The sequence below is a fragment of the Gopherus flavomarginatus genome, chromosome 3 (assembly GCF_025201925.1).
Source record: "Gopherus flavomarginatus isolate rGopFla2 chromosome 3, rGopFla2.mat.asm, whole genome shotgun sequence".
Lineage (NCBI taxonomy): Eukaryota > Metazoa > Chordata > Testudines > Testudinidae > Gopherus > Gopherus flavomarginatus.
This window is the reverse complement of record NC_066619.1, coordinates 753,580-781,216: the sequence shown is the minus strand read 5'-3', so window position 1 is coordinate 781,216 and position 27,637 is coordinate 753,580. Positions and strand designations below refer to the sequence as shown.

Sequence of the window (27,637 nt, the reverse complement as noted above, 5' to 3'; positions counted from 1 at the left end):
TGAATTTCAGTGAGATACAAACAAAATAACCGAAGTGCCCGCTCACTTCTGGGAACTGCCAGCAAAGAGAGAACCAACACAGCTCAGGTTGCAGCCCCGGCCTGCTGCGAGGGGATATAAAGACAGGGCCTGACGGGTGGCCCCAGACTAAGTGCCTGGGAGACTCAACTGGCTTCTGCAGGCGGCTTCTACTCCAAGTGGAGATGGGGAAAATCGGCTTCTCCCTGATCCTCATTCTGGCTCTGGTGACCCTCAGCACTTCTTCAGAGAGAAAGGTATGGGGCAGATTGGGCAGGGCGAGGGGCCGACGGGGTGGGGCGCTGGCTCTGGGGTGTCTCAGGCCGGGGTAGGGTGAGGGGCCGAGGGGGTTTTCCAGTGATAGTTTCTGCAGCAGGGACCAGAATCCCTTTGCTCCATCGATCTGGTGAAATGGCAGCAGGTGATGGCTGTGCACGTGCTGGGGTCAGGGTCAGGGGAAGCAGGAGCTTGACAGGACAAAAACCACAAAATACCTTTTTTAAACCTCTCTGTTTTGAGGCCTAACTTGGGCAGCTGAGCAGGGTCCAGTCTGTAACAGGCTGCCATGAAAAGGACAGTGTCCAGCTGCTATCCCTGTCCACTGGGGGAGAGATTCAGCTCAGTTTGCACCAAAGGAGATTTAAGTTAGATAGTCAGAGAAACTTTCCAGCCATCAGGGTGTTAAGTACTGGGGCAGGTGTCACGGAGTGGGGGGAGACCAGGCCCTGCACCCCCGGCTTCCTGTGATTCACCGTGGCTCTCAGCCAGCCAGTAACACAGAAGGTTTATTTAGATGACAGGAACACAGTCCCAGACAGGCCTTGCCAGTACAGACCACAGGACCCCCTTTAGTTAGGTCCATCTGGGGCCCCTAGGGAGGCCACAGCCCCGTTGGGAAGCCGAAGCCTCATCGGGGCCCCTCTCCATTTCCCAGCCAGCTCCCAAACTGAAACTCCCTCCAGCCTCTCACTCAGCCTCCCCCCAGCTCTTCCCCCCACCTTTGTCCAGTGTCCCTGGCAGAGGTGTCACCTGGCCTCCAACCCCCCTCCTGGGTTCTCAGGTTACAAGCTCAGGTATCTTCCCTTCCCCAGTGCAGCCCGTCCCAGCACAACTCCCCTGCAATCTTCCCAGGTCAATACTCCCCACTCAGCATTCACAGAACACAGCACGAACATGCCCACTTCGTCACAGCAGGTTCCCAGGGGAGGCTGCGCCATCCCCGGCACTGAAGGTTTTTAAGAGCAGGTTAAATAAACCCCTCTCAGAGATGGTCTTGGTACAACATAAGTCTGTGGCAGCACGGGGCTGAACCAGATGGCCTCTCCAGGTCCCGTCCAGCCCCACATTCACGGGGTCGGATTCACGTTCTGAACTGTTGGTGTTGGCTATTCTCTGCTTCACGCTGTGTAACGTCGGACTCTAGCTCTTCATGTCTGTGCTCAGCAGGGCCTGTCCCTGACCTGGGAGCAGGAAGCTCCGTAGTGCAGGCTGCTCTGGTGTGGGAGCGAGCATGAGGAATGCAATGCTTGGATTTCAGTAAAAGCACACGCTGACCATGGCGAGACACAGGGGAATCTACGAAGCCATCCCTCTGGTGCACTGGGACCCTGCCCAGAGGGCTCTTTGCTGGACAAAGACAGGAGCTTATTAATCTTCCATCAGAAATTATGGCCACTAGAAACGCAGCCTCCACGCCCACAAAGAACAGGGTCAGAGGTTCTTCTTGTGACCAGCTGGTTCCATGGGATCTCAGGAGCCAGAGCACAGGCGAGGCACTTTGGGTTTTTTATTTTCTAGTTTGCAGGGTCTCTCTTTTGCATTCGGGGCTCCTGGGGTCATAGCCTCAGGTAAGTGTCTGACCGTGCAGCATTGTGCGTGGGACCACGTCTGCTCCCCTTTCAGTGTGACCTGTCCGGACTGTGGAGGAATGAGCTGGGCTCGCTGATGGAAATAGATAAAGTTAACGATGCAGGAGAATTTTCCGGCAAGTACCTCACAGCTGTGACGGCCACCAGCAACTGTATCCACAGCTCGCCCCTGAAGGGAGCCCAGCATGGCACTACACAGAGGAGCCAGCCGACCTTCGGCTTCACTGTGAACTGGGAGAAGTTCTCGAGTACGTACCACGTGCTGCTTTGGGGCTGGGGGGTGGGGTGGGAGTTAGTGTCAGCATGAACCAGGGGCACCAGGGGCACTGGGAGGATTACTTTGGTTTGTTGGCATGCCAGAAATGGTTTGGGGAAATATGTGACTCAATGCAGTAATTGTGTTCAATTTGGAGAGGTTAAAAGGAATTGTGTATGGCACCAGCAAGCCCGTTACTGGCTACTATGTCCGTTTCTGCTGTCTGCATCTCAAGAGATATTACAGTCCTGGAAAGGGGTCAGAAAACAGCTACCAGGATGGTTCGAGCTCTGGGAAACCGGCCACCCACGGAGAGACTAGAGCAGCTCAATCTATTGACGTGATACAAGAGAAGGTTATGGGGGTGTCTGATCATGGCCTATGGGTGTGTACAGCAGTTATAGTTTGACAGTCACCCCAGACTCGACTCCTGGCCACCCACCCACGTGTCTAGCTTAGGTAAAAGGGTGCCCTAAATCCCAGCTAGCTGGCCCATTGGTGGCGGGGGGTGGGGGGAATGAAGCCTGGGTGATGCCGAGGCTCTAGCTAGTAATTCAGGGGCATGGTTGGGGGGAGGGGTGCAACATCTCCAGTTACAACAACTCATCAACAGCTAATTCCATCGTTCTGCTAATCCAGCCACTCATGTAACTCCAGTGCGGTCGCTTTCCCGACAGCTCGGCTAGTGCTGTAACACCGGTACTCACCTCAGCTAGCGCAGTGACAATAAACCTGCAAGGATCTGCCTGTGGAGAGCTTCCTGACAGCCGATGACTCTTTAATCTAGCAGACAAAAGTGTCTGGAAACTGAACCCAGATGTACCCAAATTAGAAATGAAGTGGAACTTTTTCCCAGTGCAGGTGATTAGCCAATGGGACAACTGACCTGGGCATGTGGTGGATCCTCCATCGCCTGGAATCTTTAAGTCAAGATGGAGTCTGTTTCCAAAAGCTGCCTCTGGCTTGACCAGCTGTGGCGGGCTGGACGCTGGGCTACCTGGAGGAGGTCCTGGGGCTGGGTTACAAGAGAGGCCAGGGTTGTGGCTGATCACAGGGAGGACAATGGCGTGATCAGATGACCCTGGGAGGAAGATATCAGCTGCACTTTGCATGGCCTGCCGTGGGCACGGGTGGGTTGGGGAGGCCAGAGGAGCCTGTGCACAGCAGAGCGGGTCGAACCAAGCCCTGAAGGAGATAGGGCCCTGGTGCATGGACAGAAAAGCGCAGATCTGGTGGCCAGCAGACTTTGGAAATGGCCTAGGCATGTGGGGCCTGGGAGACGGAGGAGTCCAAGTGTCCCCCAGCCTGCAGGCCTCTCCCCTTCCTGACCCTGCCCAGTCTCATGTAGCCGCCCCAGAAAATGGAGTCATTGTGCTGCTCCGCTGTCTGGGCAGGTGCCTGGGAAAGCGCGTCATTGCGGTGAGATGCTGCGGAGGCAGAGAGAGGGGCTCTTTGTATGCCTGTGGCACGGGAGTCATGTCATCGACACAGAGCGCACCCTCTCCCTCCACCCTGAGCTCTGGGCTCGGTATCTGCGGGACACAGAGCGTGTGGCACTGTCTCTCCCTCTGACTCCTGTCCGGTTCCCTCACAGACTCAACAACCGTCTTTGTAGGCCAGTGCTTCGTTGGTGATAAAGGGAAGGAAACTCTGAGGACCATGTGGCTGCTGCGTGAGGAGGTCGGATCTCCTGGAGATGGCTGGAGAGCGACCAGGTGGGTGACTGGGCACAGACTGGCCAGGAGCAAAGGAGCTGCCTGCAGCGCTGGGACTGCAGGGCCTGGCCCCGTCTCTGCTCAGCACTGTGGGATCCCGACCCGGCTCTGAGCCTGTGCGGGATGAGCTGGTGAAGGGCAGGGTGGGGCTCTCAGCCCAAAATCACAAACCCTTGCCCCCCCCCGCCCCCGTATCTGGCTGGAGGAGAAGGAGGTGGTGTGACTATGAATGAAGGTTTATTCCCTAAATGTACTGAGTTCCCTGGGCCCTGTCACACCCCAGGACTGTGTGTGACCCCTGGCGGATCAGGCCAGGGCCAGGGCCATGTTCTCCCACAGCTCTTCTCTGAGAACTCACTAATGGGTGAGCAGCCCACCGGGGGTGTCGGCATCCTGTGAGCGGGAGCATCCCCAGGGAACCGAGACAGTGCCAGGGAAGAGCCCAAGGGTGGCCTTGCTGACCCACCCAGGGGGGGATGGCTGGATGAGCAGCCCCCAGAGCCCGTGCCCACCCCCCTGGGTGCTGCTGGGTAGCTCTGAGGCCATGCCAGTGAAGGGTGCTCACAGCCACGCTGCATCCCTGGGCTGGACGGCTGGCTACCCTGAGAGGTGGAGCCTGGAGGAGGGATGTTCCCCAGACAGCGGTGCTCAGCACCCAGGCCAGGCGCCCTGGGGATGGGATGTCCCTCTCTGGGCTTCTCTCCTCAGGCTGACGCACTTTTAAAGGGCTCTTCAGTGTAACGGCAAAGCTATAGCTAGAGCCCATGGCTGGAAGTTGAAATTAGACAAATTCAAATTAGAAATAAATCACAATTTTAAAACAGTGAGGGTATCACTGGAAGAGCTTAGCAAGGGCCGCAATGAATTCTCCATTGCAGGCAACTTTTAAATCAAGATTCATAGATTCATAGATTTATAGACTCTAGGACTGGAAGGGACCTCGAGAGGTCATCAATGCGATGTTTGTCTAAAAGATTTGTTCTCCTTCAGTTCCTGCTTCTGGACTTGTCGCAGGATTGAATTCAGGGCAAGTCTCTGTTCTTTGCTGTGCAGGGGTCAGATTGGTCCCAGGCCCTGTGCCGTGCAGAGGGTTGGACCGGTTCCAGGACCTGTGCTGTGCAGGGGTCGGGCCGGTCCCAGGGCCTGTGCTGCGAAGAGGGTCGGACCGGTCCCAGGGCCTGTGCCGTGCAGGGAGTTGGACCGATCCTAGGGCCTGTCCCTTGCAGAGGATCGGACCGGTTCCAGGGCCTGTGCCATGCAGGGGTCAGACCGGTCCCAGGCCCTGTGCCATGCAGGGGGCTTGGACCAGTCCCAGGCCCTGTGCCAGGCAGGGGTCGGACCGGTCCGAGGGCCTGAGCCGTGCAGAGGTCGGCCTAGATCAGGGGTAGGTAACCTATGGGACAGGTGCCAAAGGCGGCACACGAGCTGATTTTCAGTGGCACTCACACTGGCCAATCCTGGCCACTGGTCTGGGGGACTCTGCATTTTAATTTAATTTTAAATGAAGCTTCTTAAACATTTTAAAAATCGTATTTACTTTACATACAACAATTGTTTAGTTATATATTATAGACTTGTAGAAAGAGATCTTCTAAAAACATTAAAATGTATTACTGACACGTGAAACCTTAAATTAGAATGAATAAATGAAGACTCGGCACAGCACTTCTGAAAGGTTGCCGACCTCTGAACTAGATGATCACGATGGCCTTGGAATTTGTGAATCACTTGGTGCTCCTGCCTCTCCTTGTGTTGAGCAGCCCCGAGTGCAGGCCCGTGCTAGGCCAGTAACACCAGCTCTCTGCTTCCCTGCAGAGTCGGCACAAACATTTTCACCCGGAAACGAAATCTAGAGCCAGGAAAAATCCTTCAGCAGCACTCTCCACCCTGTGATACTCCAGCTCCACCAGCACAGTGAACACACCCTCCAGCTCCACGGCTCCTGTGCCCACCTGGTCTGGACTTTTCCTGGGCGCTCTCAAGTGCATCTTGCCCAGCAGTCGCCCGTCTCTGTCTCCACTGCTCCCTCGCTCGCTGGTTACCCCTCCCAGAGTCACTGCCCTCGCCCCTAGTGATGCAGTTTAGTTCATTTCTCAGCAATGCTCTAGAGCTGGAGGCAAGTGAGTCTCTTGTGTTCTTATTGCTCTTGGCTTTTTCACTCATGGCGTCCACCTGCCCCTCTCCTACTTCCCTGGAGGATCCTGAAATCTCTCCCATTAGCTGGGGTCTTTCCAGGACTCTCCTGGCAGCTTTATTGCCCTTTATTCGCTCCTTTCCTCGCTCTCCATCAGTCTACGGCAGAGATTGCACCAGCCTTACTAAAGTCCCAGGGAAATGGTGCTCCCCTTCCAAATGGCCTTCATATTAACTCCGTGCTAGTCAGTGCTCCCAGCTCAAAGCTTCATTTCTCTTAGAAAGTTTCAGCCCTTCGTGAGTGCTGGACTCTGGGTACCAAATAAACTTTGTTCCAATGGAAAAATATTGTGCCATTCTGTGTTGTTATTATTTGAAAATAGTTCTTAGTTCACCATCTGCAGCAGGCTACTTACTACTGCACAGTGACCTGGGACAAGGAGTGTGATGGGAAACTGCTTAATGTACAAGTGTCCTACTCCATCGGTGAGGAGTGCTGGGTTGCGAATATATTTCCCCATCTCTCTCCCTCTCAGAAATTCAATCCCCTCCTCAACGGCCCATCATGCTGACTAATATGGTCTCGTAGTTTCCTTGTACTCCCTGTTGGTTTGTCTGTATCACAGAATTGTAGAAATGGAAGGAACCTGGAGAAGTCACTTAGTCTTGCCTCAGTGCAGGGATTGGACTAGATATTATCTAGACCAGGGGTGGGCAAACTTTTTGGCCCGAGGGCCACATCTGGGTGGGGAAATTGTATGCAGGGCCATGAATGTAGGGCTGGGGCAGGGGGTTGGGATGCAGGGGGAGGCTCAGTGCAAGGGGTTGGGGTGCAGGAGGGAGTGGGGGGGTGGGATGCGTTGTCAGGAAGAGTCTCCGGACAATATGGTCTTTCTCCAATTTGTCCATGTTTTCCCCCAAGTGTGGTGCTCAGCACTGAACGCAATACTCCAGTTGAGGCCTAATCAGAGCAGAAGAACGACTTCTCGTGTCTTGCTTACAACACTCCTGCTAATACATCCCAGAATGATGTTTGCTTTTTTTGCAATAATGTTACATTGTTGACTCATATTTAGTTTGTGATCCATTATGACCCCCAGATCCCTTTCCGCAGTGCTCCTTCCTAGGCAGTCATTTCCTATTTTGTGTGTGTGCAACTGATTGTTCCTTCCTCAGTGGAACACTTGGCATTTTCCTTTGTTGTTAGCGCTGCAGAGAGTTGCCACGGCTGTTCAGTGCAGTGTTCTTGGACTCTCAGTCAGCTGCACTAGCTTTGAGTATGCGCACTGCTTCAGCTGACTTCCCGTTATCTGTGGAGAAAGACCAAAGGCTCGGTTTCGTGGTGAAGGCACTCGGCCAGGTTTATTGTCAGCAAAGCACAATGCTAGCTCCCTGTCCAGTGGGTCACAGGGACACTAACACAGGTACGCCCGTGGCTAGATAAAGGCTCAGTCAGCGCTCTGAGATCCTGGCCCCTCGGCCTCTACAAAGATGTCCCTCCTATGACTTCTCCTTTTATACATTGATACAAACAAGTTGAGCATTGCGCTCCAGATGTTGTTAGTAAACACCTGTGGTGGGGCATCTGCCCCTCTTGGCAGAGAAGGGGTTAACAGAACCCTGGCGAGGCTGCAGGGAGCAGCCAATAGGAGAAGGGCTGTGAGGAAGAGCCAATCAGGACCCAGCACATCCATACAAAAGGGAGCTGCAGAGCAGAGTAGGGCAGTTGCTGCTGGGAGCCCAGGGGGTAAGGACTGCGTCCCTGTGGGGCTGAGAGAGCTGTCAGCCCCTTGGCCAGAGCAGTGGCTGGCTCCTGGGACTGAGCAGCTGAGGCCCTGAGGTGAGGGCAAAGAAGATGCTGGGGCCCTGGGGAAGTGGCCCAGGGAAATAAAGCAACGTTGACTGAGGTTGCAGGGCGGCAGCAGGAGTCTGCTATTTACAGGGTCTCTGGGCTGGGGCCCGGAGTAGTAGGCAGGCCCAGGTCCCCGCCACTGGCCCAGGCTGGACTGTTAGACAGACAGACAGACACACACATGGAAGGGGGAAGCCCAGATGCTGACCTAGCCAGAGGGCTGAGGCAGGAAGAGGATACGGCAGTTCTGGGAGCTGAGAGAGGAGCCGTAGGCAGGCGCAGAGACAGAGTGCCGGTGTGCAGACTGCGGACATGGGCGTCAGCCTCGAGCTGATCCTCAGCCCAACCAGCAGGAGGCGCCAGTCTGGTGATGAGAGTTGCACCCCGTGACACCACCCTTGTACCTGATAGTGCGAGCCAAACATCCTCCTCCATTATCCTGTCATCCCATCCTTCTCTTACGAGTGTCGGCGTCTTCCTCTACGGGGTCTTGGGAATGTGCTTACGTAGTTACTTGAGAACTCCTGGCGTTCTTGTTCCGTCCACTCCGGTCGGGGATGTGCTGACTTGGTCGGCCAATTCCTGGTGGCTACTTTTCTGCCAAGGCCAGGCCTACTTTGGTTCCCAACCTCTGGTCCACACTGTTAGCCATGCTTAGGGCTCCAGCCAGGCCTTCTGCCCCTCCTTTTTTTCTTTTTCTGGGGAGGGGCTTTACCCATCACCCCAGAAAAGCATAAGCATGGACTGAAATGACCCTGTGGGCTCTGTATTACCCATCCCTACGTTCCTGCCCCATGTGCCCAATGGGCCACACAAAACCAGATCAACTTGTCCTTTTTGGATACCTGCACCACGGGGAGGCCCAAGGGATAGAGGACTGCTGGATCACTCTTCACCTTAAAAATCTCTCTCCAGGTCTTGGGCAGTTTTCCCCGTGACTCTGAATGGGGAACACCTTACAGGAGAGTGGGTTGTGTTTTGTTTTTTCTCTCAGGGATGAGAACCTTCACCTGGTTCCCAGTGGCATAGGAGCAGGCACGCGCCATGAAGTTGTACCAGATCTTCTGCTTCCCTTGAGCCCTGACTAGATTCTCCCTGGCCAAGCCCATGAGCTCAGCTAGCTTTTCCCAGAAAGTCAGTACATGCTCCACCAGTGATTATCCATTGGGGGAGGCCTTCCCCTCCCATTCATCCCTCACCAAGTCCAGGGATCCCCTCACTCTCCTCATGCACAGCAACTCGAAAGGAGAGAACCCGTTTGATTCCTGGGGCACTTCACTGTATGCGAACAGCAGATGGGGTAAATAATTGTTCCAGTCCTGAGGATGCTGGTTCATGAAGCTCTTCAGCATCATCTTTAGGGTCCCATTGAACCTCTCCATCAGCCCGTTGAGCTGAGGGTGATATGCCGAGGCCCAGGTGTGTCGGCCCCCACCCAAACATTGGAGCAGGGTTGACATGAAATTGGACCCCGCTCTGTAAAGACCTCCCTGGGGACCCCCACTCTGCTGAAACTGGTCATAAGCGTGTCTGCCACCGTGTCCGCCTCGAGAAAGGACAGAGCCACTGCCTCAGGGTAGTGGGTAGCGAAATCTACCACCACCAGAATGTATTTCTTCCCAGACCCAGTCGCCTTGCTGAGGGGTCCCACTAAGTCCATATCCACCTTCTGAAAAGGCTCCTCTGATATCTCAATGTGTTTGATTCTAAAGTAGCCATAGGGCTTGGCTACACTTGCAAGTTACAGCACATTAAAGCAGGCCTGGGTGCCCTAACTCCCGACTTGTCCACACTGGCAAGGCATGTAGTGCGCCCGGACTCCCTGGCTGGAGCGCTCCTGGTTCTCCACCTCGGCGAGTGGGATAACGCTTGCTGAGCCTGGCTACAACGCCCGGGCATCAGTGTGAATGAGGTGTTGCATTACTGCGCTCTGGTCAACCTCCAGAAAGGTCCCATAATCCCCTTAGGTCCAGTCACTGCAGGAATGTGGAAATGCCCTTTGAACGCTCTGTTTCTGACAGCCAGCTGCTTATCTGCTCCGAGACAAACCAACCATTAGTGTGGAATGCTGTGTGTGACGGAGAGAGGCGGGGGTGGGGAAGGGGGGGGTCTGTCTGAGCTTACAAGACAGCACTCTGACCTGCTCTCAGCCCCCCAAAAACCCACTCTCTCTCCCCCACATACACACAACATGCTCCCTGCCACACTCCACCCCACCCCCACATTTGAAAAGCATGCTGCAATAGCTGCCCATAATGCACTGCTGCCAATGCCGCTGCAAGGGCCGCCAATGTGCCAGGCCAGTGCCCTGGCAGCTGTCAGTGTGGGCACACGGCAGCGCTTTCCCACGGCTCTCTACATCCGCACGGGTAGCCATGCCCTGAGTGAAGCATTCCTCAGCTTCTTGAGAAAGGAATTTGCAGATTAAGTGCCCAATCAAGAAACGCTTAACTGACAGGTTTCAGAGTAGTAGCCGTGTTAGTCTGTATCCGCAAAAAGAACAGGAGTACTTGTAGCACCGTAGAGACTAACACATTTATTTGAGCATAAGCTTTCGTGGGCTACAGCTCACTTCTTCGCATGCACCTTGGGAGACTCCAATCCACATATGAGAAGCCTCCCTGGGAATCTTCAAGGCAGCATGTGAGCAATGGCCGGTCTACCTGTAAAGAACTGAGTCATGCATGGACATGTGACTTCACCATTGTCACGGAGTCACCAGGCAATGCTCTGGAACTGCTCCCCACCAAGCCAGGCAGGAGTTTGGGGAGCCTCCTCTCCCTTGGAGCAGACTTGTTCAGGGCAAGAAGCTCACACCTCTTCACCTCCTCGGTCTCTCCTTGGACCATTCAGCAACCTCTGCCCCTCCATGCGCTTCCCACAGTGAGCCCACTCCAGCGGGGTCCTGGGGAAGCCACAGGGTCCTGCACCCCACTTTGCAGTCAGATGCGACTCTCAGCCAGCCAGTAACACAGAGGTTTATTCGATGACAGGAACAGGGTCTAAAACAGAGCTGTAGGTACAGCAAACCGGACTCCTCGGCGGGGTCCATTCTGGGGGGCAGTGAGCCAGACCCCCACGTCTGCATTTCACTCCTCGTCCCTAGCCAGCTCCAGACTAACAACCCCCCCCAGCCCCTCCTCTCTGCTCAGCCCCTTTCCCGGGCCAGGAGGTCACCTGATCTCTTTGTCTCCAACACCTTCAGTTGGCACCTTTGCAGAGGAGGGGCCTAGGACATCAGTTGCTAGGAGACAGAGGGTCAGGCATTTAGGTGCACTGGCCCTTTGCTCTGCTAGATACTTAAGCACTGCCATGGGGACACTGAGGCACCAACACAGTATTCAGAGAAAACATTAAGAACATTCCTAGTTCATCACAACCATGTGACTCCAAATTCCACCTGGCTGCTGTGATTTTCCACAGTAAGAACAAAGGGGTCCTTCCATATGGCAGAGGATATAAAATGCCCTGGAAACTCCTCCATTTTGTCTTCAGTCTTGCTTCTGACTTCTGCAGGAACTTTGCGAGAAACTGAAGCTCTGAACAAAGGACTGTACAACTCATCCAAGCTGGGATGTTTGTACCCCAGAGACTTGATTGGTTTAAATCAGCAGTAATCCCATGAAGCCTGAAACAAGCCTCAACTAAGAGCTTTGCAATTGTTGTATGTGCTTAATTCCATTTAACCAATTTTAACACTAATCTCTCTTTCTTTTTATGAATAAACCTTCAGATTTTAGATTCTAAAGAATTGGCAACAGCGTGATTTGTGGGTACGATCTGACTGATATATGGATCTGGGTCTGGGGCTTAGTCTTTTGGGACTGGGAGAAACTTTTTATCTTTTACTGGGGTGTTGGTTTTCACAACCATTCATCCCCATAAGGAGTGGCACTGGTGGTGATAGTGGGAAACTGGAGTGTCGGAGGGAATTGCTTGTGTGACTTGTGGTTAGCCAGTGGGGTGAGACCGAAGTCCTCTCTGTTCAGCTGGTTTGGTTTGCCTTAAAAGTAAAGGAAACCCAGCCTTGGTCTCTAACTGCCCTGCTCTGAGCAATTTGTCCTTAACTGATATTCTCAGTTGTGTCCAGCCAGAGGCAGCTTCATTACAAATGACATCATCCCTCCAGAGTGAGTTTGGCTCCCATGGCGCCACTGTTCAGATCAATAGGATGAATGTTACCTTGGCAATTCTCTTACAGTGGGAGACACTGAGGAGATGCACAGAATGAATGCAGCGACCACGCATGGTTACAAGTGAAGAGTTTGTTTGTATGATAAGTTATACTCAGCAAATGACTAAGGTTGCAATCACACTTGGGTGCACACAACCTGAGCTACTGCTGTATCCAAACTCATCTGCTCTGATGGCCCTCTCAACAGGCAGTTATCAATAGCGGGGGGGTTCCTGCTGGGGCCTTCCCTCAGGGTCTTCCTACACTGTCCCTGCCAGGGACCCCTTTTATCTTGTGGTTTTGGCCACGCCTCACACAAATGCATATGCATAAGGGTTCTAACACCTTGTCCTTGTCTGTACTTCCACACCCCATACTTTGTCTGGTGCCCCACTTTTCATACAGTGTTTTCCTAATTCACCTTCTTCTCATGGGAGCCTGCGGTCAAAGCAGAACTGTCCATGATGTTACTATCAGGAACCTTGCCATCTAGATGGGTACACGGCGGTCTGTTTTCCCAGAACATCACTGGCAGGCACCTCCATTACCGTAATCAGGTTACCTTACTGGCACAGGATCACTACTGGTCATCTACCTGTGTCAGGCTGCCTTAAACCTGGTGAGGCTAAGCAGAAATCTTACAAGCCTCAGCCTGTAGGCCTTGCACTACAATCGTGCTTCACTTATATACCTAATGCACACTCATCCCTCCTACATCCTTGTCCCTCTGACAGTCCTATCCTACTGATATCACACAAGAAATAACATAGGAGGTTACAGCATGGTCACAACACAATTCATTGATAGCATGAACTAACTGGCTACAGGTATCCCCACAGAGAATCCAGTTGCTGGGAAGGAGGCCTGAGACTGGTAAGGAAAAGGCTGTGTATTGTTCTTGACTTAGGGAGACCATGAGGCCACAGAAAAGCATGAAGCTGCTTTTGCCAGCTGTGGAACTGCTAAACGAACAAGGACTGGAACTGGCCCTCAGTTTGCTAGCAAAGATTCTAAGATCTTCAAAGAGGATTATGGATTTTTCACATATTCAGCCTAGTCCTGAATGGCCGCAGAATAATAGAATGGCAGATGGGAAGTTACAACTGCAAAGTGTTGGCTAAGAGAGGCTGGCCCCAGATCACTCATTGCACCTGTCTAGGAGGCAGGGGCAGGTGCTGGCGAATATGTAATGTCATTATTTCCGAAAGCGTTGGTGACCATTCAGAGACTCAGGATCTTGACTGCTAATGGTCTCCAGCCCCACCTTGCCCCTGCGCTCCCGTGCATGGCACACGGAGAACCTTTGTCCTGCCATCAGCTCTCTCGCCGGCCCAGGTAATGTGCCCTCGCACACCCCATGAGCCATGGCAGGGCATAGCCCTCAGAGCCAGGCACCTTTTCAGCTCTCACTGCAGGCCAACGGCCCTGCTGGTCTCTGTCCGCCTCTGCCGTGTGCTGGGATCTATCTATAGCTGGGCACTGACCGCACTCCTCATATCACTGCCCAGGTCACACGGCTTCTTTTCATTTTGTCTTGCTGGCCCTGCCAGCGGCTTGGGCTGGAGATTGAATTTCAGTGAGATACAAACAAAATAACCGAAGTGCCCGCTCACTTCTGGGAACTGCCAGCAAAGAGAGAACCAACACAGCTCAGGTTGCAGCCCCAGCCTGTTGCAAGGGGATATAAAGACAGGGCCTGACGGGTGGCCCCAGACTAAGTGCCTGGGAGACTCAACTGGCTTCTGCAGGCGGCTTCTACTCCAAGTGGAGATGGGGAAAATCGGCTTCTCCCTGATCCTCACCCTGGCTCTGGTGACCCTCAGCACTTCTTCAGAGAGAAAGGTATGGGGCAGACTGGGCAGGGTGAGGGGCCGAGGGGGCTGGGCACTGGCTCTAGGGTGTCTCAAGCTGGGGCAGGGCGAGGGGCCGAGGGGGCTGGGCACTGGCTCTGGGGTGTCTCAGGCTGGGCAGGTGAGGGGTCGAGGGGGCTGGGCGCTGGCTCTGGGGTTTCTCAAGCTGGGGCAGGGCGAGGGGCCGAGGGGGCTGGGCGCTGGTTCTGGGGTGTCTCAGGCTGGGGCAGCATGAGGGGCCGAGGGGCTGGGCACTGGCTCTGGGGTGTCTCAGGCTGGGCAGGGCGAGGGGCCGAGGGGCCTGGGCACTGGCTCTGGGGTGTCTCAGGTTGGGGCAGGGTGAGGGGCTGAGGGGGCTGGGCGCTAGCTCTGGGGTGTCTCAGGCTGGGCAGGGTGAGGGGCCGAGGGGGCTGGGCGCTGGCTCTGGGGTGTCTCAGGCTGGGCAGGTGAGGGGCCGAGGGGGCTGGGTGCTGGCTCTGGGGTGTCTCTGGCTGGGGCAGGGTGAGGGGCCGAGGGGGCTGGGCGCTGGCTCTGGGGTGTCTCAGGCTGGGCAGGGTGAGGGGCCGAGGGGGCTGGGCGCTGGCTCTGGGGTGTCTCAGGCTGGGCAGCGTGAGGGGCCGAGGGGGCTGGATGCTGGCTCTGGGGTGTCTCAGGCTGGGCAGGGTGAGGGGCCGAGGGGCCTGGGCGCTGGCTCTGGGGTGTCTCAGGTTGGGGCAGGGTGAGGGGCTGAGGGGGCTGGGCGCTGGCTCTGGGGTGTCTCCGGCTGGGGCAGGGTGAGGGGCCGAGGGGGCTGGGCGCTGGCTCTGGGGTGTCTCAGGCTGGGCAGGATGAGGGGCCGAGGGGGCTGGGTGCTGGCTCTGGGGTGTCTCCGGCTGGGCAGGGTGAAGGGCCGAGGGGGCGGGGCGCTGGCTCTGGGGTGTCTCAGGCTGGGCAGGGTGAGGGGCCGAGGGGCCTGGGCGCTGGCTCTAGGGTGTCTCAGGCTGGGCAGGGTGAGGGGCCGAGGGGGCTGGGCGCTGGCTCTGGGGTGTCTCCGGCTGGGCAGGGTGAGGGGCCGAGGGGGCTGGGCGCTGGCTCTGGGGTGTCTCAGGCTGGGCAGGGTGAGGGACCGAGGGGGCTGGGCGCTGGCTCTGGGGTGTCTCAGGTTGGGCAGGGTGAGGGACCGAGGGGGCTGGGCGCTGGCTCTGGGGTGTCTCAGGCTGGGCAGGGTGAGGGGCCGAGGGGCCTGGGCGCTGGCTCTAGGGTGTCTCAGGCTGGGCAGGGTGAGGGGCCGAGGGGGCTGGGCGCTGGCTCTGGGGTGTCTCCGGCTGGGCAGGGTGAGGGGCCGAGGGGGCTGGGCGCTGGCTCTGGGGTGTCTCAGGCTGGGCAGGGTGAGGGGCCGAGGGGGCTGGGCGCTGGCTCTGGGGTGTCTCCGGCTGGGCAGGGTGAGGGGCCGAGGGGGCTGGGCGCTGGCTCTGGGGTGTCTCAGGCTGGGCAGGGTGAGGGGCCGAGGGGGCTGGGCGCTGGCTCTGGGGTGTCTCAGGCTGGGCAGCGTGAGGGGCCGAGGGGGCTGGGTGCTGGCTCTGGGGTGTCTCAGGCTGGGGCAGGGTGAAGGGCCGAGGGGGCTGGGCGCTGGCTCTGGGGTGTCTCAGGCTGGGGCAGGGTGAAGGGCCGAGGGGGCTGGGTGCTGGCTCTGGGATGTCTCAGGCTGGGCAGGGTGAGGGGCCGAGCGGGCTGGGCGCTGGCTCTGGGGTGTCTCAAGCTGGGGCAGGGCGAGGGGCCGAGGGGGCTGGGCGCTGGCTCTGGGGTGTCTCAGGCCGGGGCAGGGTGAGGGGCCGAGGGTGCTGGGCGCTGGTTCTGGGGTGTCTCAGGCTGGGGCAGCATGAGGGGCCGAGGGGCTGGGCACTGGCTCTGGGGTGTCTCAGGCTGGGCAGGGCGAGGGGCCGAGGGGCCTGGGCGCTGGCTCTGGGGTGTCTCAGGTTGGGGCAGGGTGAGGGGCTGAGGGGGCTGGGCGCTGGCTCTGGGGTGTCTCAGGCTGGGGCAGCATGAGGGGCCGAGGGGCTGGGCACTGGCTCTGGGGTGTCTCAGGCTGGGCAGGTGAAGGGCCGAGGGGGCAGGGCGCTGGCTCTGGGGTGTCTCAGGTTGGGCAGGGTGAGGGACCGAGGGGGCTGGGCGCTGGCTCTGGGGTGTCTCAGGCTGGGCAGGGTGAGGGGCCGAGGGGCCTGGGCGCTGGCTCTGGGGTGTCTCAGGCTGGGCAGGGTGAGGGGCTGAGGGGGCTGGGCGCTGGCTCTGGGGTGTCTCCGGCTGGGCAGGGTGAGGGGCCGAGGGGGCTGGGCGCTGGCTCTAGGGTGTCTCAGGCTGGGCAGGGTGAGGGGCTGAGGGGGCTGGGCGCTGGCTCTGGGGTGTCTCCGGCTGGGCAGGGTGAGGGGCCGAGGGGGCTGGGTGCTGGCTCTGGGGTGTCTCAGGCTGGGCAGGGTGAGGGGCCAAGGGGGCTGGGCACTGGCTCTGGGGTGTCTCAGGCTGGGCAGCGTGAGGGGCTGAGGGGGCTGGGTGCTGGCTCTGGGGTGTCTCAAGCTGGGCAGGTGAGGGGCCGAGGGGGCTGGGCGCTGGCTCTGGGGTGTCTCAGGCTGGGGCAGGGTGAAGGGCCGAGGGGGCTGGGCGCTGGCTCTGGGGTGTCTCAGGCTGGGGCAGGGTGAAGGGCCGAGGGGGCTGGGTGCTGGCTCTGGGGTGTCTCAAGCTGGGGCAGGGCGAGGGGCCGAGGGGGCTGGGCGCTGGCTCTGGGGTGTCTCAGGCTGGGCAGGGTGAGGGGCCGAGCGGGCTGGGCGCTGGCTCTGGGGTGTCTCAGGCCGGGGCAGGGTGAGGGGCCGAGGGGGCTGGACGCTGGCTCTGGGGTGTCTCAGGCCGGGGCAGGGTGAGGGGCCGAGGGGGCTGGGCGCTGGCTCTGGGGTGTCTCAGGCTGGGCAGGGCAAGGGGACTGGGGGCTGGGGGCTGGCTCTGGGATGGATCAGGTTCATGTAGGGGGTTCCTGCTGTGGGCAGGCTGGAGTGGGAGTTCGGTTCTCTTGGGGAGGTGGGGAGGGAGTGGAGCCTTTCTCCCTGCAGGAATTTTGTTCTGGCTGGAAGCCCCGACGTCTGTTACAGCCGGGGAGATTCTGTCTCCCATAAAGTGCAGGGATGAGACAAGCTCCAGGGGCTGTTTCATTGTAAATCTCCCCAAATGAGGAGCAATGGACCCACGAGCAGCACAAAGGGTGCGTTTGGGCTGCAGAGAATAAAGCCTGTCAGGCTCACTAGCAAGTGGGGGAACATCTGGGAGAAGTGCTGGAAGCGTTATTATTACTGGGGGTCCCCACCACATCTGGTAGATCATAGAATTGTAGGACTGGAAGGGATCTCCAGGGGTCTCTACTCCAGAGACCTGCACTCGGGGCAGGACTAAGTATTATCTAGACCATCCCTGACAGGTGTTTGTTCAACCTGCTTTTAAAAATCTCCCGTGACGGAAATTCCACAACCTTCCTAGGGAATTTATTCCAGTGCTTAATCACTCTGACAGCTAGGAAGCTTTTCCTAATGTCCAACCTAAAACTCCCTCGCTGCAATTTAAGCCCATTGCTTCTTGTCCAAGCCTCAGAGGTTAGGAACAATTTTTCTCCCTCCTCCTTGTAATAACCTTTTATGTACTTTAAAACTGGTATCATGGCCCCTTTCAGCCTTCTCTTCTCCAGACTAAACAAACCCAATTTTTTTCAATCTTCCCCCATAGCTCATATTTTCTAGACTTTTAATCATTTTTGTTGCTCTTCTCTGGGCTTTCTCCAATTTGTCCACATCTTTCCTGAAATGCGGTACCCAGAACTGGACGCAATATTCCAGCTGAGGCCTAATCAGCGCAGAGCAGAGCAGAAGAATGACTTCTCGTGTTTTGCTTACAACACTCCTGCTGATACATCCCAGAATGATGTTTGCTTTTTTTGCAGCAGCATTACACTGTTGACTCCTATTTAGCTTGTGATCCCCTCTGACCCCCAGATCCCTTTCTGCAGTTCTCCTTCCTAGGCAGTCATTGTACGTGTGCAATTGGTTGTTCTTTCCTAAGTGGAGCACTTTGCATTTGTCCTTGTTGAATTTCATCCTATTTACCTCTGACCATTTCTCCAGTTTGTTCAGACTATTTTGAATTTTAACCCTTCCTCCAAAGCACTTGCAACCCCTCCCAGCTTGGTATCATCCGCAAACTTTATAAGTGTACTGTGATGGGTTGGATCACAGAAACTATCTTCGGAGCTGCCACCTGATGTGCCAAGACTACTTCTGCCCCTGCCTTCCCTGCCCCATCAGCTTAGGGCTTCAGTCTCCTGTCTTGTTTGAGCCAGACTCGCTAGCCTGCTGCAAATCCAGACCCAGGTCTGAATCATGTCTCCTAACAGATGCAGGTTTACCTGAAAGCAGCTCACAGAAGCGTTCTTGTCTTTAGCACCCAGATGCCCAACTCCCAAAGGGGTCTAAACCCAAATAAATCCATTTTACCCTGTATAAAGCTTATGCAGAGTAAACTCAGAAATTGTTCGCCCTCTATAACAGTGATAGAGAGCTATACACAGCTGTTTGCTACCCCAGGTATTAACACATACTCTGAGTTAATTAATAAGTAAAAAGTGATGTTATTAAATAGAGAAACTAGGATTTAAGAGGTTCCAAGTAGTAACAGACAGAACAGAGGAAGTCACCAAGCAAAAGAAAATAAAACACGCAAATCTATGTTTAGTCAAACTGAATACAGATAATCTCACCCTCAGAGATGCTTCAGTAAGTTTTTTCCTCAGACTGGATGCCTTCCAGGCCTGGGCACAATTCTTTCCCCTGGTACAGCTCTTGTTCCAGCTCAGGTGGTAGCTAGGGGATTCTTCATGATGGTTCCTTCCTTGTTCTCTTCCACCTATTTACATATCTTTTCCATAAGGCGGGAATCCTCTGTTTCTCTGGGTTCCCACCCCCACTTCTCAACTGAAAAGCACCAGGTTAAAGATGGATTCCAGTTCAGGTGACATGATCACATGTCACTGTAAGACCCCAAGCCTTCATTCCTCCCAGCCTGACTCCACAGGAAGGCTGCCTGCAAACAGAGCCATCCACAATATTGAGTAACGGGCCTACGCTGTCCTGGTCTTCCTCTTGCTTCTAACGTATTTGTTGAATGGTTTGGGGTTTTTGTTACCCTTTATGTCTCTAGGTAGTTTAATCTCGTTTTGTCCTTGGCTTTTCTAATCCTGTCCCTACAGACTTGTGTTATTTGTTTATATTCATCCTTTGTAATTTGACCAAGTTTCCACTTTTCGTAGGACTCTTTTTTGAGTTTCAGGTCACTGAAGATCTCCTGGTTAAGCCAGGGTGGTCTCTTGCCACACTTTCTGTCTTTCCTGTGCAATGGGGTAGTTTGCTCCTGTGCCCTTAATAATGTCTCCTAGAGAAACTGCCAACTCTCTTGAACAATTTTTCCCCTCAGGGTATGGCTACACTTGAAACTTCAAAGCGCTGCCACGGCAGCACTTTGAAGTGCGAGTGTGGTGGCAGCACCAGCACTGGGAGAGCGCTCTCCCAGCTCTGCACGTACTCCACATCCTGATGGGGTTTACTTTGCAGCGCTGGGAGCCGCGCTCCCAGCGCTGCGGCACTGTTTTCACTGGCGCTTTACAGCGCTGTATCTTGCAGCGCTCAGGGGGGTGTTTTTTCACACCCCTGTGCGAGAAAGTTGCAGCGCTGTAAAGCGCCAGTGTAGCCAAGGTCTTAGACTTGCTTCCCATAGGATCGTACCTACCAACTCCCTGAGTTTGCTAAAGTTGCCTTCTTGGAATCCATTGTCTTTATAGTGCTGTTCTCTCTCCTACCGTTCCTTAGAATCACAAACTCTCTCATTTCATGATCACTCCCACCCAAGCTGCCTTCCACTTTCAACTTCTCAACCCGTTCCTCCCTATGTGTCAAAATCAAATCTAGAACAGCCTCCCCCCAGTAGCCATCTCCACCTTCTGAAATACAAAACTGTCTCCAATACACGCCAAGAACGTTTTGAATAACCTGTGCCCTGCTGTGTTATTTCCCCAACAGGTCTCTGGGTAGTTGAAGTCCCCCATCACCACCAAGATGGCAGCTTACAAAGCAGGATGCTGAGTGTAGCTGTGCTCAGCTTTCCCCGCCCCTCTGGTTACCCAGGTTATACGAGCCAACTGGCAGGACTCAGCAATATCTCATAGGGTGACAATCCCTTGTCTGCCCTCGGGGAGGAAGGGCCCGATTGTTCTAGACCTGGGACTAGGAAAAGGGCAGGTTCTCGAAAACAGGTTTCTAATGTTTTAAGTAACATTTTTAAACCCAGCCAGATGAGCTGTATTTTAACATGTGTGAGCTGGTTCTGTGCAGCCTAGGCTCCCAAATAGGGTTCACCTTGACCAACTAATACTCAAACTACAGCAGGCCTTGTCTACACTAGGGTTCTAAGTATCAGAGGGGTAGCCATGTTAGTCTGGATCTGTAAAAGCAGCAAAGAATCCTATGGCACCTTATAGACTAACAGACGTATTGGAGCATGACATGAGCTTTCGTGGGTGAATACTCACTTCGTCAGACAGGGTTCTAAGACGTGTCAGGTAAAACATGTCAGCCAACCTGATTTAAAGACACATCTTTTTGTCTAGCGTAAGTGTTGTGATTGTGGGCCAGTTTGTATTTTGCAGCTCCTTGAATGGCCTGCCAGGGATGGCCCACAATGGCTTAAATACAGTGTGGGCCACACAGCACCACCTCGTGGCCGAACAGTGTGATACAGCTTAGCATCCCATCCCCGTATGAGTGCCATGGGGCCTGTCCGCTCTCCAGGACCCTCGCCCAGCCTGGGCCTCCACTGCTCTCAGGCACAGATACCTGCAACTGCCTCAGTAGGCTCCTCTGGCTGTGGGGAGAGGGAGCAGGTGGCGAGAGAATGGAGGACAGCTCCCCCATCCCATGGGTTAGGAAGGAGAAAACAGACTCCCCACCCCCAGGAGCAGAGGAGGCCCCCAGTTCTGTGTTTATGGTTTAGGATGTTTTCAGTTCGTTACGGGGTCACAGGAGGGAAGGGGCTCCCCTGGAGAGCTCCAGAAGCAGAGCCCCCCCCAGCGCGAGGAGCAGAGGAGGCCCCCAGTTCTGTGTTTATGGTTTAGGATGTTTTCAGTTCGTTACGGGGTCACAGGAGGGAAGGGGCTCCCCTGGAGAGCTCCAGAAGCAGAGCCCCCCCCAGCGCGAGGAGCAGAGGAGTCCCTCAGTTCTGTGTTTATGGTTTAGGATGTTTTCAGTTGGTTACAGGGTCACAGGAGGGAAGGGGCTCCCCTGGAGAGCTCTGGAAGCAGAGCCCCCCCCCAGTGCGAGGAGCAGAGGAGTCCCCCAGTTCTGTGTTTATGGTTTAGGATGTTTTCAGTTGGTTACGGGGTCACAGGAGGGAAGGGGCTCCCCTGGAGAGCTCCAGAAGCAGAGCCCCCCCCAGTGCGAGGAGCAGAGGAGTCCCCCAGTTCTGTGTTTATGGTTTAGGATGTTTTCAGTTCGTTATGGGGTCACAGGAGGGAAGGGGCTCCCCTGGAGAGCTCCGGAAGCAGAGCGCACACGAAGACTTCGTTGTTCATTTCTGGTTTGAGTGGTTAGTGCCTTGCGTTCCGCTGGCAGGGCCATCACCTCGGCTGAGCATCGGACCCTGCAATGGTGTGGGGGGCCCCTGGTCCTGCCAACTGTGTCCCTCCCTTTCCAGTGTGTCCTGTCCGGATCATGGAGGAGCAGCGTGGGCTGCAAGATGGTTGTATCTGAACTCAGCGAGGCTGGAGCGTTCTCGGGTTCATACCTCTCTGCGGCAATGGCCCCCAAGGCTGACCGCCTGGCGTCGCGCCTGCATGGAATCCAGCACGGCGCCAGCCCGACGGAGCAGCCAACCTTCGGTTTCACCGTGAAGTGGCAGTTCTCAGGTGTGTAGCCTGCGCTGCCTCGGTGCTGGCCAGGCGGAGCCGGGGGTAAGCGTGGTCTGAGGGGGGCTGACAAGCCTGGGGATCTCATTCCCCGCTCTTGGGGAGGGCTGGCCTCTTTAAGGGAAGGGGCTGTCAGGGGGGTCTGTGGGGTTTAGCGTGGGCCAGGGGGCCCCAGGCCCAGGCCCAGGGGGGCCGGGGGGGCATGGGCCAGGGGGCCCCAAGTCCGGGGAGAAGGGTCTGGGGGGTGAGAGTGGGCCTGGGGGCCCCAGGCCCGGGGGGAGCTGGGGGGGTGAGCGTGGGCCAAGGGGCCCCAGGGCCATGGGGGTGAGCGTGAGCCGGGGGACCCAGGGCCATGGGGTGAGCATGAGCCGGGGGGCCCAGGGCCATGGGGTGAGTGTGAGCCGGGGGGCCCCAAGCCCGGGGGGGCTGGGGGTGAGCGTGAGCCGGGGGCCCCAGTCGTGGGGGGGGACGGTTGTGACTGCACAAGGAGCAGGAGGGGGTGACACATCATGGCAAGGGAGGGCTACACTGGGGCAGAGCGTTGAAGGCGGGGAGGGGGCGGGCTCTGACTGGGGAGGGGGCTGGAAGGCAGGTGCTGTGGGTGGCTGCCCTTGCAGGTGGGGCAAGGGCGTGGCTGTGGGGGAGGGGCAGTGTGGGGGTGGGAAGAAGTGGGGTGAGGAAAGGGCTGTGGGGGAGTGAAGAGGTGGGGTGAGGGTGGGGCCATGGGGAGGGGCAGTGTGGGGACAGGAAGAGGTGGGACAAGGGTGGGGCTGCGGGGGAGGGGCAGAGTGGAGGTGGGAAGAGGTGGGGCGAGGGAAGGGCTGCGGGGGAGGGGTGGAGTGGGGGTAAAGCACCCCCCCGGGGAACACTAGAAGTTGGCCTCTGTGCCCCTGGAGCTGTTGAGGAGGAAGCAGCACTGGGATTTGGAAATGGCCTACAGGCCGGGGGAGGGGCCGGGGGTGTCCCAGTCACCCCCCACTTGCTGGCTGGAGGGGGATGGGAGGGGGCCAGTGATGGAAACGCAGCCCGCCCTGGCTGGTCTGGCATGGGTCAAACGGGTTTGAAGTGACGGTCCAGCCACCGCGCTCCCCATGGGGTGATGGTGAGGGGAGGCAGGGTGCTAGTGGGAGGCTGGAGCCATTGAAGCAAGCTGCACACCCTGGGGGAGTCAGGGGGTGCCCAGCCTCAGCACCCCTAGAACCAGCACCTATGGGGGCAGGGGCCGAAAGGAGCAGCCTGTGTCCCAAGGCCGGGCGCACACAGGCCTGAGGCTGGGGGTGTCCCTGCGGGTTCCTTTGGGAAGGGGGGTCAGGAAGAGCAGAGATGTAGCGATAGGCGCAGCCCAGTCACTGGGCGCCTGGCCCTGGGACGAGCTGGGAGCGCCGCAGCCCCGGAGCGCCCACAGGGTCGGCACCTATGGGGAGAGCTGTGGGGCCCAGGGCTGACTGGGCAGGGCTCGGAGCTGCCAGCAAAGCCGCTCTCGCCTGCCATGTTTGCACCCCAGATGCCTGGCTCTAAGACCCATTTCTTCTACAGAACTAAATGACCCACAGGGCCCTGCGCTGGGCCAGCCGCACGGTCTGAGAGGGGTATGTGATGATGCTGTTCTGGTGGGACCCAACTGAGAGTGCCAATTCAGGACCAATTGCTTAAATAGGGCAGTTACAGCCCCAGGCTGGGGTTTTTCCACCTCTTAAGGCAAACCAAACCAGCCAGACAAAGAGGACTTTGGTCTCACCCCACTGGCTAACAACAAGTCACACAAGCAATTTCCATAGACACTCCAGTCTCCCAGTATCACCACCAGTACTGTGACAATGTGGTTCTGGCGGGACCCTACTGAGAGTGCCAATTCAGGACCAATTGCTCTAACAGGACAGTTACAGCCCTAGGCTGGTTTTTTTTAACTTCTAAGGCAAACCAAACCAGACAGACAAAAAGGACTTCGGTTTCAGCCCACTGGCTAACCACAAGTCACACAAGCAATTTCCTTAGACACACCAGTCTCCCAGTATCACCACCAGTGCCACTCGTCCTGGGGATGGATGGTTATGAAAACCAACACCCAATAAAAGAAAACAGTTCTCTCGATCCCAAAGGACCAAGCCCCAGACCCAGGTCAACATAACACATTAGATCTTACCCACAAATCACGCTGTTGCCAATCCTTTAGAATCTAAAATCTAAAGGTTTATTCATAAAAGGAAAAAGATAGAGATGAGAGCTAGAATTGGTTAAATGGAATCAATTACATACAGTAATGGCAAAGTTCTTGGTTCAGGCTTGTAGCAGAGATGGAGTAAACTGCAGGTTTAAATCAAGTCTCTGGAGAACATCCCCTGCTGGGATGGGTCATTCAGTCCTTTGTTCAGAGCCTCAGTTTGTAGCAAAGTCCCTCCAGAGGTAAGAAGCAGGACTGAAGACCAGATGGAGATGAGGCATCAGCCTTATATATTCTTTTCCAGGTGTAAGAATACCTCTTTGTTCTTACCGTGGAAATTACAGTAAAATGGAGTCTGGAGTCACATGGGCAAGTCCCTGCATACTTTGCTGAGTTATAAGGCGTATCTGCCTTCTCTCCATGGGTCAATTGTGTAGCTGATGGTCCTTAATGGGCCATCAAGCAGGCTGGGCAGAGCTAACATCAAACTTGTTTGGGATGTTTCGCAGTAACACAGCACAAATTTGAAATACAGACAGTATAGAGCCAATATTCATAACTTCAGCTACAAAATGATACAGACATACAGACAGCATAATCATAATCAGTAACTTATAACTTGGTCTTAGACACCTTATATGACCCCCTTTACATAAGATCTGGTGCCACTACAGGACCCTGGTTGCAACCATGTTCTATATGGTCCCAGATTCTATCAATAACATCACAGGGTAACAGCAGGGAGGCCCATTACTGAGGCGGGCAAAGCGACTCACCTTGTTTTTCACTTCAGTGTGATGGCTTGGGGGGTACCCAGCTTGGGGGTTACCAAGGTCAAGCTGAGTCTGGGGGAGGGGTTAGGGTGACCCTGGGGCATCCTGCTGGGCTGGTGGGGTCCCTTGAGCCTGAATTCGGACGCGGAGAAGGAGGCTTTTGCAGGGTCCTGTTGCATGAGAGTCAGAGCCTGTCTCTGCAGACGTGCCACTCGGGGGCTGGGGTGTGCTGGGTGATTAACGCCTGCCATGGGCTGACCTGGCAGGGGGACAAGAGGGGCAGTGCTGCCAATGGGGAAGGCTGAAATCACTTGCTGCTGCAGAAACCTCCTTTGGACAGCTGCTTCTCTCCCTCTCCCCATTCCACGCTCAATGATCTGTCCCCGCCGCAACTTCCCTGCCCCCCCCCCGATTCCCCCTAGAATGGATCACTGCACTGACCCTCCCCTGGGACTGGAGCCAGACTTGGGGAGACACTGCAGACTGCAGACTCTGTCTGGGGGTCCTGTGGGGGGGGGTGTCTCAGAGCAAGCAGCCCTGACCCTGTCACTCTGTCACCTGTCAGAGTCTCCACCAGACTCCATGAGCGTCTTCGTGGGCCAGTGCTTCGTGGATGACCAGGGAGAGGAGACCCTGCAGACCATGTGGCTGCTGCGCCAGGAGGTTGGATCCCCCGGTGCCGACTGGAAAGCAACCAGGTGGGTGACTGGGCACAGGCTGCCCAGGAGCGAAGGAGCCACCTGCAGAGCTGGGACTGCAGGGCCTGGCCCCATCTCTGCTTGTCGCTGTGCCAAGGGCTGGGATCCCGACCCAGATCTTAGGCTGTGGTGCTGGAGATACAGGGAACCCCATGTGGGATGAGTGGGGCAGGGCAGGGCAGGGCTCTCGGCACCAAATCACAAACTCTTGGGGTACCCACCCATGTGCTCTAGGCCCTGTGCCATGCAGGGGTCGGACCGGTCCCAGGGCCCGTGCCGTGCAGGGGTCAGACTGGTCCCAGGCCCTGTGCTGTGCAGGGGGGTTGCACCGGTTCCAGGGCCTATGCCGTGCAGGGGGCGGACCAATCCTAGGGCCTGTGCCGTGCAAGGGGGCGGACTGGTCCTAGGGCCTGTGCCGTGCAGGGGGTTGGACCAGTCCTAGGGCCTGTGCCGTGCAGGGGTCAGACACAGATCACAGTGGTCCCTTCTGGCCTAGCAATCTAGGAATCCGTGTATTTTGCTGTCACGGAGTGTGGGGGAGTCCGGTCCTGCACCCCTCTTCCTGGGACCCACAGTGACTTTTAGCCAGCCAGTAAAACAGAATGTTTATTGGATAACAGGAACGCAGGTTACAGCAGAGCTTGTAGGCACAGTCAGGACCCCTCCATCGAGTCCTTCTGGGCTTTCAGGGTGCTTGGATCCTAGCTAGGATCCCCTGAATTCCGCCCACACAGCCCCAAAAACCCCAACTCAAAACTGCTTCCCTCCTGCCACTCCCTTCCTTTGTCCTCTTTCCTGGGCAAAGGTGTTGACCGTTCCCCTCCCTTACCTAGCTCAGGTTACACACTCCGGTATCGTCCATCCCCTAAAGTCCTCCCCTACTCTCCCATTCCCCACACAGACAGCCCCTACTCCATCACACTTGCTACGGGGGGATGAAGGTTTGCTGAGTTCCCTGGGCCCTGTCACACCCCAGGGCTGTGTGTGATCCCCGGCAGGTCAGGCCAGGGCCAGGGCCATGTCCTCCCACAGCTCTTCTCCGAGAACTCGCTAATGGGTGAGCAGCCCACCGGGGGTGTGGGCATCCTGTGAGCGGCAGCATCCCCAGGGAACTGAGTCAGTGCCAGGGAAGAGCCCAAGGGTGGCCTTGCTGACCCACTCAGTTGGGGATGGCTGGATAAGAAGCCCCCAGAGCCCGTGCCCGCTCCCCTGGGTACTGCTGGGTGGCACTGAGGCCATGCCAGTGCAGAGTGCTCCCAGCCACGCTGCCTCCCTGGGCTGGACGGCTGGCTACCCTGTGAGGTGGAGCATGAAGGAGGTGCCTCTTTGGGCTTCTCTCCATCTCAGATTAATGCACCTTGTGCCCTGCATCCCCTTCCACTCCCTCTGTCCATGTATGGGGCAGCCCCGAGCGCAGGCCCGTGCTGGGCCAGTAACCTCAGCTCCGCTTCCCTGCAGGGTCGGCACAAACGTTTTCACCCGGATCAAGGGGCAGAACATGCGCGAATCCATGAGTAGCGACAGTGCCCGGTGACCCAGCAGCACCGTGACCCAGGAGTCCTGCACCCCCCACCCCAATCTGGAATCTTTCAAGAGCGTTTCGCCCAGTGTCAGGGCCATTTGCTGGGCTGCAGAGGTGCCTTCTCTGTCTCCATCTCCCCTCGCTCTCCGGTTACCCCCCACCCCAGAGTCACTGCCTGCGCCCCTGACTCTGCAGTTAAGTTCTTTTCCCAGTAAAGTTCTAGCGCCGGAGGCAAATGAGTCTCTGGTGTTTTTACTGCTCTTGGGCTGAAGCTGTTGCTGAGCCGTGATTCCCACCTGCCCCTCTCTGGATTCCCTGCCAGGTGCTGGATTCTCTCCCATGAGCCAGGCCCTTCCTGGGACGCCCCTTGGCAGGTTCATCCCCCTGGTTTGCTCCTTTGCTGACTGCCCATTGCCTGGGACAGAGAGTGCAACAGCCGTTGTACAGCCCCGATGAAATGCCCTTCCTGCTAAACGGCCCTTCGCTCAGGAGGTTCCTGTCCAGCGCTCTCAGCCCGAGATTTCATTTCTCTTGGGCATCCGGCGCCGCCCACCTTGGAACATTTTCCATTGGAAAAACAGGGCTCAGTTCTGTGTGGTTCTCCCTTGAAACCCTCCACTGGAGGCGTAACACTCTGGACGAACCCAGCACAGG

General features: G+C 56.5%; 1 protein-coding gene across 3 annotated transcripts; it reads left to right on the top strand.

Moving 5' to 3' along the window:
* LOC127046549 (avidin-like) lies at window positions 1–27,222 on the top strand. 3 transcript variants are annotated; one of them, XM_050943728.1, is made up of 4 exons: window positions 1–275; window positions 1,921–2,134; window positions 3,737–3,857; window positions 5,673–6,283. In XM_050943728.1, exons 1-4 carry the CDS (start codon window positions 204–206, stop codon window positions 5,773–5,775), a joined length of 510 nt encoding a protein of 169 aa, XP_050799685.1. In that variant the 5' UTR covers window positions 1–203; the 3' UTR covers window positions 5,776–6,283. The 3 variants fall into 3 exon arrangements, with proteins under 3 accessions (XP_050799685.1, XP_050799687.1, XP_050799686.1); XM_050943730.1 differs by lacking the exons at window positions 1,921–2,134; window positions 3,737–3,857; window positions 5,673–6,283 and adding exons at window positions 21,619–21,829; window positions 25,329–25,461; window positions 26,920–27,222 and having other exon boundaries at window positions 65–275; XM_050943729.1 differs by lacking the exons at window positions 1–275; window positions 1,921–2,134; window positions 3,737–3,857; window positions 5,673–6,283 and adding exons at window positions 13,716–13,858; window positions 21,619–21,829; window positions 25,329–25,461; window positions 26,920–27,222.
* The last annotated feature ends 415 nt before the right edge of the window (window positions 27,223–27,637 follow it).

Excerpts from the sequence above, each read along its gene's own strand:
- LOC127046549 (XM_050943728.1), top strand. The coding sequence starts at position 204 with ATGGGGAAAATCGGCTTCTCCCTGATCCTCATTCTGGCTCTGGTGACC. Across the intron at positions 276-1,920 it reads GCACTTCTTCAGAGAGAAAG|TGTGACCTGTCCGGACTGTG; the intron begins GTATGGGGCAGA and ends CTCCCCTTTCAG. Across the intron at positions 3,858-5,672 it reads GATGGCTGGAGAGCGACCAG|AGTCGGCACAAACATTTTCA; the intron begins GTGGGTGACTGG and ends GCTTCCCTGCAG.